The sequence below is a fragment of the Myxocyprinus asiaticus genome, chromosome 34 (assembly GCF_019703515.2).
Source record: "Myxocyprinus asiaticus isolate MX2 ecotype Aquarium Trade chromosome 34, UBuf_Myxa_2, whole genome shotgun sequence".
In the NCBI taxonomy this organism is placed as follows: Eukaryota; Metazoa; Chordata; class Actinopteri; order Cypriniformes; family Catostomidae; genus Myxocyprinus; species Myxocyprinus asiaticus.
This window is the reverse complement of record NC_059377.1, coordinates 7,956,353-7,972,336: the sequence shown is the minus strand read 5'-3', so window position 1 is coordinate 7,972,336 and position 15,984 is coordinate 7,956,353. Positions and strand designations below refer to the sequence as shown.

The following is a 15,984-nucleotide window of genomic DNA, read 5'->3' as shown; positions in this document are numbered from 1 at the left end:
GACTTACATTATATGGACAAAAACACGTCATATACCCTTCAAAAAAATCTTTGTTTTCAGCAGAAGAAAGTCAACTTTGAGATGGTATAAAGGTGAGTAAATGATGAGAGAATTATCATTTTGGAATGAACTATTCCTTTAATGTTCCTAAAAGAGGATTCATATCTATTTAAAGTGTTATTTCTTGGTTTTGGGGTGAAATATGTTTCTGAGATCACCCTGTCACTTACCCTGTAACTCTAGTTTATTGTTTTAGCTTCATAAGCAGGTGTAATACTCATCTGTTCTTCTCAGTGACAAAAGCAAGAGAAGAACGAAAACAGTGAAGAAATCCCTAGAGCCCAAGTGGAACCAGACGTTCATGTACTCACCAGTGCACAGACGAGAGTTCAGAGAGCGTATGCTGGAGATCACACTATGGGATCAGGCCAGAGTCCGAGAGGAGGAAAGCGAGTTCCTAGGAGAGGTGAGAGAGGAACATCTGTGTCTCTTATAATACCATGTGGATAGTCATATGTACACTATGTACTCTTTTGTGATGCAACAAAGCTGTTCCGGCAGCAATGTCTGATGATATGAACATAAGTTTTACCAACATGAATTGTTTTGTGACTTCCTTCGCAAAATATGTAGGTCTAGCATTATTTTAAATGATTATTATGATACAGGTGTAATGTATCGTTGCAGGTATTGATATGAACTCTACTAGAGAACATAACTCCAAAATTTTAACACAGTGGTTGTTGATATTACATGTAAATGAGTGAATCTCATGACACCTGTCAAGAAACTTAACCATAAGTGTGATTTAAGACATAATCTAAACCCCTTTAATCTAATCCTGAACATCATCAGTCATCATAAATGGTGCACACCTTATGTAATATATGTATTTCATATCTGTGTGTAGATTCTAATAGAGTTGGAGACAGCCCTGGTGGACGATCAGCCTCACTGGTATAAGCTACAAACACATGACCTATCTTCTATGCCCCTGCCTAACCCCTCACCCTACATGCAGAGACGAATCCTACATGGAGAGAGCCCCACGCGCAGGTTACAGAGTATGTACACACACCTACTATTCTAATAAATACAAAATCACTGTTCCAAACCCTGGTGAGCTGCCTCACTGTCTGCTGTCAACATTGGCAGCTACCCGTAAGGCAGCATCCTTACTGAAATAGAACCTCATAGACGCTCTTCATGAGCAGCAACTGCTTCAGCACCACACAAACAGCGCTTTTCACACAAAGTGCACAGGAGTTTGATGTTATCGTGATGCTAAGCTAACAATTTGCTGGGTAAAAGAAATACAAAATTCAGATACATCACAATCTTCATTTAAACAATCTCAATATCGATTCTTAAATTCCAAGATTAATCTTTTCACTCCATATTCAGCCCTCTACAATGCGATTAAATCACTCACATATGTGACCAAATTTCACGCTATGTGACTTCAAGTCTGTGATCATCCACTGGCTGGAAAATGTTCAGATTTCACCTACCAGTGATTGAGTAGTGATGAAGAAGTTCAGCACAGAGATCCTTTCCCTTTGTGTTGAGAGAAGAAGTTTGGTTTAACCCTTTAATATCTGAAGGTGTTTTTAAAGATTTCCTGTTACAGTGGCATACCCAAAATTAAAGGCTTATAACTCGACAAAAAAAAAACAAAAAAAAACATAGAGCTTCTAAACTTTCAAACGATATCTATTTTGTGTTGATACAGTGTACAGTCAAGACTGTAGTTATCAATATTTTGACTATTACTTTTTCTCTGGCCCATTCAAGCTTAAAGGGTTAACTCATTCTGTTTGTCCAAAGACGAGATCAACGCAATCAATTTGTCACTGAATAATATCTCTTTTAATATCATTTCTGTACTTTAAAGTCAGTTGTGATCAAAAACAACAAAAAATAAACATTTAATTCCAATCACACACGGCAGAGATATGTTAAAGAAGCCATTCGACTCTCGTTAATGTGCGCTAAACCAAAACACTTCTGGCCCTGTCCCAAATGGCACCCTCCGCCCTTGCGGTCTTCCTCTGATGTCAGACTTTGGTGATGTAAGCGAGTGCAGACCGATGGGGTGCTAGTCAACAAGTCCATCAGAGTGCATGAGTGATAAAAGTGTGCATTTGGGATAGACTTCAATCAGATGACTAATTTTTTCATTATGTTTTTATATACATGCAGTTTTACAAATTATTATTTGAAAATGGCATGACATTGATAGATAGGGTAAAGGAACACACTTTTAACTCACTATTGAATATTTGTTTTTATTAAATAATTTCAAGCAACACATTTACAATAAAGCATTAGATAATTTAATGAAGAACCTCTGAAAAACAAAGCACACATACAACTACAGCAACAAAACCCCATCATTTTAAATCTTTAGAGAAAGATAAACATGATTCAGAAACATGGATGGTTACAGGCACCTGCTTAGAACACATTAAAATGTATAGACAGAACATACCGCCATATATTTGCAAAAATAGTTATAAAATACACACAGCCACACTTCTACAGGTATAAATATCACTGTTAGACCGATGTTACTATATCAATAAATATAAGCAATCTTACAAGCTACAGCCATGTGCATTAAATTATTCTCTCCTATCTTGATATTTTAGAGACTCACAATAATTCTAAAATTCTCTTTGAAACAACAATTTCAAAGGTTTAGTGTTAGGTTACTTACTTTTATGAACTTAAAACTTCCCCAAGAGAAACTATTCAATAAACTGAAAAGGAGTAATTCCATATCTCTGGAAAATTAACAAAGTTTTGAGAGGGGCCTGGGTAGCTCAGCGAGTAAAAACGCCGACTACCACCCCTGGAGTCGTGAGTTCAAACCCAGGGCGTGCTGAGTGACACCAGCCAGGTCTCCTAAGCAGCCAAATTGGCCCAGTTGCTAGGGAGGGTAGAGTCACATTGGGTTAACCTCCTCATGGTCGCTATAATGTGGTTCTCGCTCTCGGTGTGGAGCATGGTGTGTTGTGCGAGGAGAATAGCGTGAGCCTCCACACGCACTATGTCTCCACGGTAACGTGATCAACAAGCCACGTGATAAGATGCGTGGATTGACGGTCTCATACGTGGAGGCAACTGAGATTCGTCCTCTGCCACCCGTATTGAGGCGAGTCACTACACCACCACGAGGACTTAGAGCACATTGGGAATTGGGCATTCCAAATTGGGGAGAGAAAGGGAGAAAAAAAAATTAAAACAAAGTTTTGAACCAGTTCTGCACATCAGACTTAAAAGTGATACTATATACACATGATAAACAAGTGATCCGCCATTGACAATCAGGAAAAAACGATTTTAAAATCAAATTTTAATCCGCGATTGACATTGCTTCCTCCGCCATGTTTTTGCCTCTGGCTCGGAAACTCCAGGCCGCTGTGATTGGTCGAGATGATCTGCAGCAGGGACTGTTGGGTAATAGTCCGCTGTGGGGCACTGATGCGGGCACAGCTGAAGGGCGCATTGAGGGTGCAAAGGACAGTTATCACATCAACGTGCACTACCCGGACGGATTTCGTGGTTGCACGCTATCTCCGTGTTAATATCCGTGTCTCACTGAATGCATTTAGATGCACTATACAATATGGAAAAGCCTTTCTGTGGATCCCCCCGGTAGAGAATAGACCATTTTCACACTCCGGGTTTTGGAATGCGGAAGTAAAATATTGCAGGGTAAACTTCGACTGTGGTGAATGGGAGATCACAGCAAATATTATTTTCACTTACCCATTTGCTCCAAGAGCAAAAGAAACAGTCCACTATTATGACTTTCCAGAAGAAAAAATAAATAAAGAGAGACGGATTAAGACAGTCAGATGGGAGAAGATGCCAAATTTACAGTCACTCTCTCGGCAGCTGTAATCGAAAGCCCCTCGTAACTGTGGTAATTTGTTTTTTAAAACTAATTCCAGGGTTATATAACACAAAGCATAATGTTATAAATGTACACTCAATATTTAAAAAAGTTATCATATAAAAAAGTTTGACAAATCATTATTTATGCTGCTAAATAAGGGTATAACGCGTCATCACATTCCATTTATATGCAAGCAAAATGGACATTAATTATGAAATATACCCAAATGAATCAGAGTCAAATCGAAATCGAATTGAGAGCTTGTGAATTGGAATCAGGAAATCTGTATCAACAACCAGCCTTAAAAACAACATGATACCCCTACAAGCATAAAAATTGTAGCACACTCAAATGTTGGATACAAGTTATTTTTAGACACTTTAGACACTTTTGGCATCAAATGAAAAATATTTCTAGTAGAGCTGTCAAAGTTTATGCGTTATCGCATGCGATTAATTAAAAAAGTTTAAGTTTCATAATCGTAATTAATGCATTTACCATTAATAAAGCTTAAACCAGCATCAACACTGGTCGGTGCATGGCGGAACCTTTGCGATGTGTCCGCCCGGAGTCATTACACTGATGCACACACCACAAACACACACAACAGCCATGTCAGTGATCAAATGATGGGGAAAGGACCTCTTAATGCTATTTGTTGTAAAAAGCAAGCCCAGATGGGACTTGAGATAGGAATCAAATACTTTGCAGCCTTTACGCTGGTGTTGGCACCCTGTTGCGAATTGTGAATGCAGCTTCACGATTGCTGTAGGAAAGCAGATAGCCACAGTCTGCTGGCCAGCTAATATTGTGGAGGAAGAGAGTTTAAGAGATTTAATGGCCATCGCAATGAATATGCAACCTATGTGGGGACTAGTTCTTTCAATTAGTTAAGCTCCCACTTAGACTTTGGGAAATGTTTAATGTTACTTGAATTGGTGCTATTTTAGTGCATTTCAATCTTTATACTGTGAAAGGCTTTGTTTGTAAAATGTTAATAAAGCATTATATTGTTACATATTGTTTAGTTTTCTTTCATAAGAAGGAAGAAAAATCCATTTTGACAGGAATATACAGTCAAATTTCAGCACTTTCAAAATCGGTGATCAATTGCGATTAAATAAAATTAATCTACTGAGAGCACTAATTCCTAGTCAATATTTCTCTTGTCTAATCCAACTTGACTTTTTCTCAAAGCTCATGACAGTGCTGGGATTGTGTTATCTGTGAAGTATACATGTGATGCTGCCTTATATTTTTCCAAAAGAAGGCATCTAAGAAGCCTATCATAATTACACCTTTTGGAACAACTTTTGGAACAACTTTTGTATCATGAGCATGCCAATGATGCCTTCAAATGTTGTCTAGGTAGGCAGCTCACTAGGTTCGGAGCGGAGCTATAGAATTCTTTATTAGTTACACAACTAAAATACAGAAAAACAGTTCTAACTTTTAAATTTGAACAGCAAATTTTTTGGAGTATATGCCAGTATATTTGTTTTGTTGATGTGTTTGTTCATATTTTGTTTCCTTCAAAAAATATTACTGTCTATTAATCCACTGACACATTTCCAGACAAAGGCCCGTATTATTACAACTCAGGTAACTTGAACCTGCTTGCCCCAGCTAGCATGTGATTGGTCAGCAGTGTGATTACTATCCTCAATACTCTCCCCTGCTCTCACTCCACATACTCTTTAGAAACCTAAATTATTCCACACAGCTTGCATGTAGTTGCCGCTACTGCTACCTGTCACCAAACCTCATTGTTCAGCTAATTCCCTTTAGGCCTGATCTTTCTACTGGAAATAGTTCATAGTTCAGTTTATGGCCCATCCTGAGTGGATGTGTGTGTGGACTGCTAATGCTTTTCCTAGCCTCTCACAAACCTTACTCTGGTTCATGTTTGCTATGTTTGTCTGTTTTGTTTTCTTGCTAAACAAATGTTAGCCTCAGAGATTTCTAGTTCTAGTATATTTCTAGAAACTTAAGTTTTATTCATGTGTGGTATTTGTATATCATACTAATCTCTGGGTCTTTACTTGCAGAGTAATATTCAACATTTATACCTGGAAGGGATGCATGTTATATCAACGACCATATCGTAATTGGCCAATATAAGCCATTTTTACAGTTATCGGCTTTGGTCTGATTAGGCCGTATTGGAAGCAAATTTACCATAAATATACAATATATCGCCCAGCCCTACTTTACATTATAATAATTTTACTCAAAGCATTTTTAAGGGGTCATGACATGAAGAATCAAATTTTCCTTGATCTTTTGACATATAAGAGGTACTATAAAAACATACTGTAAGTTTCAGAACCAAAACTTCCTCCTCACTGCAAAAAGAGCATTTGTTGAAACCAAGCTGCCAAAACTGTTCACTACTTCTATGTCACACTGTGGTAGATATTTGCATCTGACCGCCTCTACAACAACACATCAACGCCTACTTTACCTTTAATCAGAGGTGGGTAGAGTAGCCGAAAACTGTACTTAAGTAAAAGTACAATTACTTAAAAAATAATTACTCAAGTAGAAGTAAAATTTCTAACATAAATAATTGCTTGAGTAAGAGTAAGAAAGTATCCAATTAAAAGAGTCCTCAAGTAGTGAGTAACTTGTTACTTTCACAAATGACATAATAGACATTTACTCCCCTATACTCCATTACATAATACACATTTAACATGTATTACAGTATTATTATTATTATTATTATTAATGGAAATACTGTCATCATCACCATCATGTTGTTCCAAACCTTATTGTGTTAAGGAGATTTTAGACAGAATGTTAGCCTTGGCCACCATTTACTTTCAGTGAATGTGTTTTTTTCTCCATATTTTGAAAGTGATTGGTGACCGAGACCATCAGTCCCTAACATTCTGTCTAACATCTTTTGTGTTCCACAGAATACAGAAGGTCACACGGGTTTGGAACAACATGATGGTAGGGAAAATTATGACAGAATATTAATAATAATATAATAATTTTCTTTATTCATCACACATTTGCACATATACAGTGAAATTCTTCTTTTTCACATATCCTAGCTAGGCTGGGGTCAGAGTGCAGGGTCAGCCATGATACAGCGCCCCTGGAGCAGATAGGGTCAAGGGCCTTGCTCAAGGGCCCAACAGTGGCATCTTGGCAGTGCAGGGGCTTGAACCCCCGACCTTCTGATCAGTAACCCAGAGCCTTAATCGCTGAGCTACCACTGCCCACTGCCCACATAATATTAAATTATGGCTGAGCTATCACTTTAAAGAGATAGTTTACCCAAAAATTTAAATTATCTCATCATTTACTCACCCTCATGCCATCCCAGATACGGATGACTTCCTTTCTTCTGCAGAACACAAATGAAGATTTTTAGAAGAATATTTCAGCTCTGTAGGCCAAAATTTTGATGCTCCAGAAAGAACATAAAGGCAGCATAAAAGTAATCCATAATACGCCAGTGGTTAAATCCATGTCTTCAGAAGTGATATGATAGGTGTGGGTGAGAAACAGGTCAATATTTGTCATTTTTTGCTAGACAGCAAGGGGCGATATGCAGAGAAGAATGTGAATCACCAAAAACACAAGAAGAAGAATGTGAAAGTGATCTGTTTCTCTGTTTCTCATCCACACCTATCACATCGCTTCTGAAGATACTGATTTAACCACTGAAGTTTTATGGATTACTTTTATGCTGACTTAAGTGGTAAAATGTTGCCACCCATTCACTTGCATTGTATGGACCTACAGAGCTGAGAAATTCTTCTAAAAATCTTAATTTGAGTTCAGCAGATAAAAGAAAGTCATACACATCTGGGATGGCATGAAGGTGAGTAAATAATGAGAATTTTCATTTTTTGGTGAACTATCCCTTTAAGGGCTCTTGTCAGATCTGGATGAATTTGTCAATAAGAGAGATCTGGAAACATTTCTAGTCATTATTACAGTGAAAATGTGAAAATGTCCCACAAGGACATTATATATAATGCTGAAATATAAACCAAAGCAAGATCATGTTTTATTAATGCCTACTTTCACTATTTCATAGCTTTTAAAGTCCTGTGTGGATTCTTATTTCAGTGTAGTTACAGTTTTCAGTGTCGTAAGTATTTAGATCATTTGTACTGTACAGCAGTACCGCCGCTCTCTAAACGCAGCCTAGTGCGTAGGGCACCAACCCCGGTGTTTTATTTCATGCTGAATGTTTTAAATTACTTTTTGACAAGTCATTACTTGATTAAAATAACATAATAACATATAGAGAGTAAAAACATATGGATACATTTTAAAATTTACTTTTTATTTGATAAAATGTGTTTACTTTTGTATTAACACACAGTATATATTAAAAATAACAAAAAGAATGAAGATGTATTGTATTAATATATTATTTAATAAGAATAAAAAGTAAGGCCCAAGTATTTAAAAATTTCATATGTGACATTGTTTCTGCAACAGCCCCAGAGCTCTGACATTCGGTGTGTACGTCAGCGTCCGATTCACTCACTCATTTTGTTCACTTACTGCTGAGATAATAGGGCACTAACTGCCATTTACTATATATGAAATAGTGAATGAGTGAACGATTTCGGACACAGCCACCCTTTTCGCCATACAATCGCCTCGCGTCCGCGCACCTCACTGTGCATGCGCATAAATGCTGTCTGATCACGATCTAGTTGTTGATCATGTGAATGGTAGAGCAAAAGACATTTATTTACACTTAACTTGGATGTTTACATGGATTTATACAGTTAATCCTCCTGAAGTAGCTGTGATAGTTTCCAATACCCCCGCGAGGGCGCGGGGTAAATGCGCAAATACTGCTCATGACATGTGGGACGCGGGACAAAGCGCACTGATATATTGCTGCACTGATTTAAAAATGTACACTTAAAAACTGATGTCATAAGCGCCCAGTTACATTATCACCCTGAAAATGACCATCACATTACACAGAAAAGCCCGCATTAGGATTAGAGCCAAAACTTACCTCAGCGTGCTGCCTTAAGTTGGAGCTGTGATTTTAATCATGAAATATCAGCTTGTCTTGGTGTTAAATGAAGGCATTGCATGACGAAACTATTATTTTTTGACTGTGCGGAGCGAAGAAAGTGCTTCACTTTGAAGAGTTTGATGCTGCAGCACTGATGACTTCAGTGACGGTCTGTGACAGCGTGCGCAGCTGTGTGAAATTCTGCTCTCGTAAAAGTCCCATTCAGTAATCTCTCAATAAAATACACATTAATTAAAATTAAACCCAGTAATGTAATGACAGAAATGCCACCCACTGTAAAGAAGTAAAAGTAAAAAAATGTCATTAGAAATTTACTTGAGTGAGAGTAAAAAGTTCCCACTTTTAAACCTACTCTAAAAGTACATTTTTTTTTTTCAAAATGTTACTCAAGTAAATGTAACAGAGTAAATGTAGCGAGTTCTTACCCACCTCTGCCTTTAAGCACTTCCGTAGCCCTTCCAGTAGTGGTGAAGAGTGAGATGGCAAGTAGAGAGAGCAGGTCAGACAAGAGCAGAGAGCCAATCAGAACAGTGGGCATGTTCTGTCAAGTCTTAAAGGAGAAGCAGCACCAAAACCGAGGGTTTCTCATGCACATGAACATGTTTTACAAATATATTACTGTTTTTTGTTTTGTTTTTTGTTTTTTGTGCAAAAACTTTACTAATATTATAAGTGAACCTCAAGGAACATACTGAAGAGTAAAGGCAAGTCATGATCCCTTTAAATTCTTGAATCGAGCAGACAGAATAGGTTAGATTTAGAAAAAAGTCTAAAATAATTTTAAAATAATTTTCGTCCATCATATCGGCCAAAATTCTGTACTGTTATGTCCCTAATACAGGGTTTTTTGTGTATATATGTGTGTGTGTGTGTGTGTCTGGTTTACTATGACACTAGCTAGATTACTTGACCTGACGTGAACCCTCCACTGGATTAACCAGGTGATGTGTGTGTGAGAGGGAGTTGGTCACGTTAAGAGGGTCTTTTTTCAGTAAGACCCTTGTGATCTGTTGCTCCGCCCCTCTATCTTTTTCACACTGTTTCTCTCTCTCTTTCTCAGGGTCACAGCGAATCAGTGACAGCGAATTCTCTGATTATGACTGTGAAGATGGGATTGGTGTTATCTCAGGTACAGCTAAGTCACCTTTCCCTGCTTTAGTGTTCCAACGGTACTTAGATAACTCAAGGCTTGAATGTTGTCCTTGAAAGCATTTTCATTCAATTCATTACATGTAAATTCAATACTCTTTTATGTATCAAATAATTTTTATAGAACTGTTTCCAGAAGTATGCAGTAAAGTAGTTAAAACATAAACAGTTGTATTTTTAGGGTGCACTTAAACTTTTAAACTTTGCTCCAAAACGACTTTGGGAGAGAGTGTGATTATGTAAATATAAAAGTAGTACTCGGATATACACTCATAAACATTATATACTTTTTTTTTCTTTTTTCGGTAAAAATCAAGAATTTTGCTTAAAATATGTACGCTAAAGTGCATATTTTTGGGGATGTGACCTTGATGCCTTCACTAATCTTAAATGGTCCTCCGGTGTGACAAATAAATTCTTTAATTACATATTTTATGTAGTCTCTCATTAATATGAAGTCATAAAAGCTGCATGCATAATAACTATATACATAATTAGCAAAGTGCTGTTTGAAATTGTTTTGGATCATAGACATGTCAACTTCCCAAAATTACTGTATTCATGTCAACTAACCCTATATACAGTATATTTGTTGTTTCGCTGGAATGATCGTTGTTACTCAAGCAGGGCACGGGCTGTCCAGGTGTCTGCGTGCCTTCACATATGCTGATGAACAAATCAAATTCAAGGATATTGACAGAGAGAAGTTACTCTGAGAACTTTCCCACTGGACAGTGCTTTACGGTCTTATTCAGTTACAGGCATTGTTTTTTCATGTGATGTTATGGAAGTTTGAATAAAGAGTTGATATTATTTTTGAATAACTTTCTGTGTGATGGCATGCATACAGTATGTTGCAGTAAATTTCTTTCTTTTTTTGTCCAATTTTTGTGGTCAGCAACTTGTTACCAGCTGTTGAACTTTTTGCCATCATTGTTAATTTGTCATCATTATCCTAACCCCTACTCTCTTGTTTTACTGTGTTTGCCCTCAGATTACCGGCACAACGGCAGGGATTTCCAGAGCTCCACTCTATCTGTACCTGAGCAGGTTATGTCGTCCAATCACTGTTCACGATCAGACATGAGCCGCACACGCTCACGCTCACCCAGCGTCCCTCCCCCACAGAGGTAACATGCAAGAAAAACATGAAACTACATGGCTGCAAAAAACAAACAAGTCGGGCTGTCGATTAAAAGTTTTAATCAAACTAATTAGATGACATGACAATTAATTAATCTAATTAATCTAAAGTAATTGCATATATCAATATTTGCTGAGAAAAGCCCCTAAATAAAGAGAATTCAATATAAACAATACAAAATAACTTAAATAATAAAAAATATAATATGTATGGTCTGTAACAAAACATAAAAATTCAGATAATCAGATTGAAATTAGGGCTGTCAGTTTAATGCAGTAATTCAGTGCGATTAATTATATAAAAAATAAGGCATTAAAAAATGTAATAACATTTGAAAAAATAATGTCTCCAGACCGTAACAAGGAATATTCATGAGCAATTCATGCTTGAAGTATCACCTGTTTTCTCCAGGGGGCAGTAAGCAAATCTTCAGCTGTATAGGCAATGCTCTGCTAATACAGAGAACAAACCAAACCAACCCTTCAGCAGGCAGCACAACACAAGGATGCGTTCTTGCGTTCAAAACATAGCCTGATGGAGCGCAAATCCGAACTTAGGCATGTCAAGACGTGTTTTTCTAAGTTTCAAACTACTTTTAACTTGTCACAGCGACCTAAAAGCGTTTTTCAATGCAACCAAAGTGAGATGCTCTAAAATTATCCGTCTGATGCAGGTGTACATTGACGCGTCCTTAGACAAGCCCTCATAATAAATCTCGGACTGATTGACAAATTCAGTTGCAAAATGGATTGCTGTGAACTGAAGGCCAGTGATCAGCTTATGTTCAATAAAATGCAAACAAACAAAACATTGGATTCTAAAGCAACTTTTTTATTGTCTTATCATTGCTTAACTTCTCTGCCACAATAATGTACTGCATTTTAAGTATCTGAATATTTTTGCATTACATTATTGTGGCAGAGAAGTTAAGCATTGATAAGGCAATAAAAAAGTGGCTTTAGAATCCAATGTTTTGTTTATTTATATATATATATATATATATATATATATATATATATATATATATATATATATATATATATATATACAGTAGGGATGCCATGGTGTGAGTTTCTGACGGTTAGATTACCGTTTGAGAAAAAAATTGCAGTTAACCGTTTTTACGATTATTTGCACATTTTCTTATTATGCAACAGCACTGATGCAAAAAATTCATATCATATAACAACTGAACATCTAAATGGACATATTTCTGGGGGATATGCGGACGCTAATGGCAGCCCTACAATAAGAAAACTGATAAATACAAAAAAAATAATAAATAGGAGATGTGTAATAAAGGACGCTCCAGTCTAGGGCATGACACCGCTTATGCATATCCCAAGCTCAGTGTGCTTCAGTGTAACCAGAGTGCTTCAAAAGTGTGTAAATGTAAGATTATTGTGGGTGTGCAACATGTTGTTCACAGCATCCAACAGTTTTTCTTTTGCATCAGTTTATTAAAGTAATCCGTTGTCTGTCAGACACCACAACATTAAGAATCGCTACAGACTCTAATACTGTAATAAAATACTGTCCAAAGAATCTCACAAATAAACATTTGGACTATGCATAACAAGGGCGTAGCAGCTGTGGGGGACATGGGGGACACGTTCCTCGCCTTCTTTAAAAAGGTGAATTTGTCTCCCGCACTTTTTCAAGCTAAACCCACATCAAGTCCAAATGGTGGATTTGTATACAGTATTCTTTGCGTTTTGTTACTTTGGGCTGATTGAGCGACCATCCAGCCAATCACAGGTGAGTTTCATGAGCCAAAACAACCCTTACGTAATAGCGTCAGTCAGACAGTCTAATCAACGCGGCTCCGTTCATTTCTACAAAGTTGCTTTTAACAATGCTCATTTAAACATGTTTTTTATTGCCATTGATGTTGATCTAAATTAATAATCTAGAGATGAGGAACACACAAATGAGAGTTATTTATCAGAATATCATTCTTGATTGGCAGCATTACGTAAAATGCACTGCAGAAAATAAACAAAGGACAATCCTTCTTTTAAACACACACTGTAAGTGGAGTTTATATCAGCGTATGAGTCTTCATTAAATTATGCTTTTTACATTATGTTTGTGAGGTAATAGTTTGATTGATTTTTTTTGCCAATTTAAGCAGATTGCTAGATCGTTGTTAAATATGTAAAGCTATTTTTAATATCAGCTCCTGTTTTTTACCTCTATGTTGGTGTGCAGTCAACAAACTGTAGGAAAAAAGATAAATCTGCTGTGTTCTTAGAACACTTAGGCATTTTACTGAAGTCAATAGATATGTAGACATGTTTTTTTTTTATACATTAAAACGTACGGACATTATTGAAACTCATAATTATTATAAGACTATTATTGTTGTCATTTGATAAAAGTCATGCTCAGCAGCTCACAAACTGTAGGGAAATTATAGATTTGTTTTCTTCTTATAATGCTTCAAACCTCTTTGTAGGTCTGTAGACATAAAAATTTTAAAGGATTAAAATGTTAGCACCACACGGCCATTGTCCGTAACCATAGCCACAGCTCCAGTACCCACACAGGCACAAGAGTTTTCACATTTAGGCTTACAAAATCTTATGAAAAACTCTTTTATATTATATATTTATACATTTTATATCATATTTTTGCCACATGTAAATAAAGCATTTCACGGTTTTTAACTGTAGATTCTAAATTCTTACAGTTAAATTAACCGTAACATTTTGAATCGTGGTTAATAGTAAAACAGTATAATCGCGGCATCCCTAGTCATGACATGAAGAATCAAATTTCTCTTGATCTTTTGATGGATAAGAGGTCGCTGTACTATAAAAACATACTGAAAATTTCAGAACTCAAAACCTATCCTCACTGCAAAAAGAGAATTTGTTGAAACCAAGCTGCCAAAACAACTCATTCTCTACTTCCTCCACATTGTGATGTCACACTGTGGTAGATATTTGCATCTGACCGCCTCCATAACAACATATCAGTGGCTACATTACCGAACGTAAGTTCAGTAGCAGTGCGCAGTGAGATGGCAAGGAGAGAGAGCAAGTCAGTCAAGAGCAGAGTGCCAATCATAACAGTGGGCGTGTACTGTCAAGTCTTAAAGGAGAAGCAGCACCAAAACCAAGCGTTTCTGACAGAGGCTTAGAATGAGGGTGGAAAATGATCATGAAAATGATCAAAAAGGCATGTCATGACCCCTTTAAAGTAGTTAAAAACATTGTGTTTGAAAATTGCACCTCGAGATGCATTCTGTTATGTTTCGTCCCGCTGTCAAGACCACGTACTGTGTGATTGGCTCTCATTCTGTGGCTGCGCTGCTTATGAGGTTTGTTGAAGCATGCTGACTGCCCCCTGCAGATGAGGCTCGTAAAAAGACAAAGTTAAAATATATACTTTGATTGGCTTTGATTGGCTTTTTTGATGATTGACCGATGGGTCAGGAGCATGATTAATTGCGGTAACTGTTTTTCACACTTGATTTTTTTATATAGTTAATTGCACTAAATGAATATGTTAAATCGACAGCCCTAAACAAAACAAAGTTTTTTTAAAGTGTTCAATAGTGGCAATAAAGTTGTTTTTTAAAATGTTTTCATTGTTTCGAGCAGCTGCATTTTTGTTTTACTTTATTTTGTATATTTCTTTTGAACTGATTATGCACATAGATAGAAATCTGTTTCTTGTAGCAGGGCTCTGTTTGGTTTGCGGTGAGAGTGACCAGCAGGGGAGCTTGGGGCAAAAATACCATCAAAAATCATAAAATGCCCCCATAATTTTAAATGTTGGGGCAAAAAATGCCCTCGTAATGAATTGTTCTGTTTTATTCATAACATCTGATATAGAGTTGTTGATGTAATTCTTAGGGTGTAAATTCTTAGGACAGTTTATGTTTTAAATTGTTAGAAAAATGATGCCCTCATAAAAGTAAAAAATGCCCCTGAAAATCAAATTCCTTAATGTAAAAGTTAATTTCTGAAAATGGTGACCAGCCACTATTTTTCCTCTCCTCTCGTCTAGTCGAAGTTTAGATCACGGTGTAAGAGGAGGACACTCGCATTACGGCCCCCGACATCGACTGTCTGAGGACAGATACTCACTGGACAGGTATGTGTTCACATAACATACTTGAGCTGCCATGTGTCACACAGTTTGCAAACTAGTCAGGTGCTTCAGTGATAAATCCTTTCTCTACCATGTTAATTTTTGTCCTAACTAGCAGCGAATGCAACGAACGACAAGACTATTCATAAGTTGCTTGGTTTCTGTTTCTGTTCCCTTACGAGACCAAATCCCGCTCCACATAACTGTACTTAAAAAACAAAGCAAAAAATCCTTATTGGCTGTGATTTTTCATATTACACAGAGTTTTCACAATAGACAAAATACTTATCAATAAAAACTTGCATCATGTCTAGTTAGGACACAGTATCCCTTCAAAAGATCTGTCAAACTTTCAACTTTAAGATTTCCCTTTTCTGAATAATGGAACATAAGTGGGAATGTAGGCATATTCCTTCATCTTTTCAGTTTACATGATTACAACAATTAGATAGTGGAAATATTATGTGTCAAAAAACATCAAAGCATAGAGAATCTTAAAGTTTCTTAAACTCATTATGAAAAGCAAAAAATGTGTGCCTCCTATTTCCAATCAATTCTCCTCCAATTGGTGCTGTATCTATCTCTCTGTCTTCCACCATCTCTCTCACCTCTCATTTCTCTTTGACATCAGCCTATCTTTTTTTATCCATTCATCTCTGC

General features: G+C 36.8%; 1 protein-coding gene across 1 annotated transcript in view; it reads left to right on the top strand.

Annotated features, from left to right (window-relative positions):
- Positions 1 to 15,984, top strand: part of rims2b (regulating synaptic membrane exocytosis 2b) — a 217,071-nt gene that overhangs the window by 132,303 nt on the left and 68,784 nt on the right. Inside the window, exons 16-21 of the mRNA XM_051670284.1 lie at positions 295 to 466; positions 911 to 1,064; positions 5,480 to 5,506; positions 9,991 to 10,059; positions 11,074 to 11,209; positions 15,241 to 15,327. Of these exons, the coding sequence (XP_051526244.1) occupies positions 295 to 466; positions 911 to 1,064; positions 5,480 to 5,506; positions 9,991 to 10,059; positions 11,074 to 11,209; positions 15,241 to 15,327 (645 nt within the window). The remainder of the gene's footprint in view (positions 1 to 294; positions 467 to 910; positions 1,065 to 5,479; positions 5,507 to 9,990; positions 10,060 to 11,073; positions 11,210 to 15,240; positions 15,328 to 15,984) is intronic.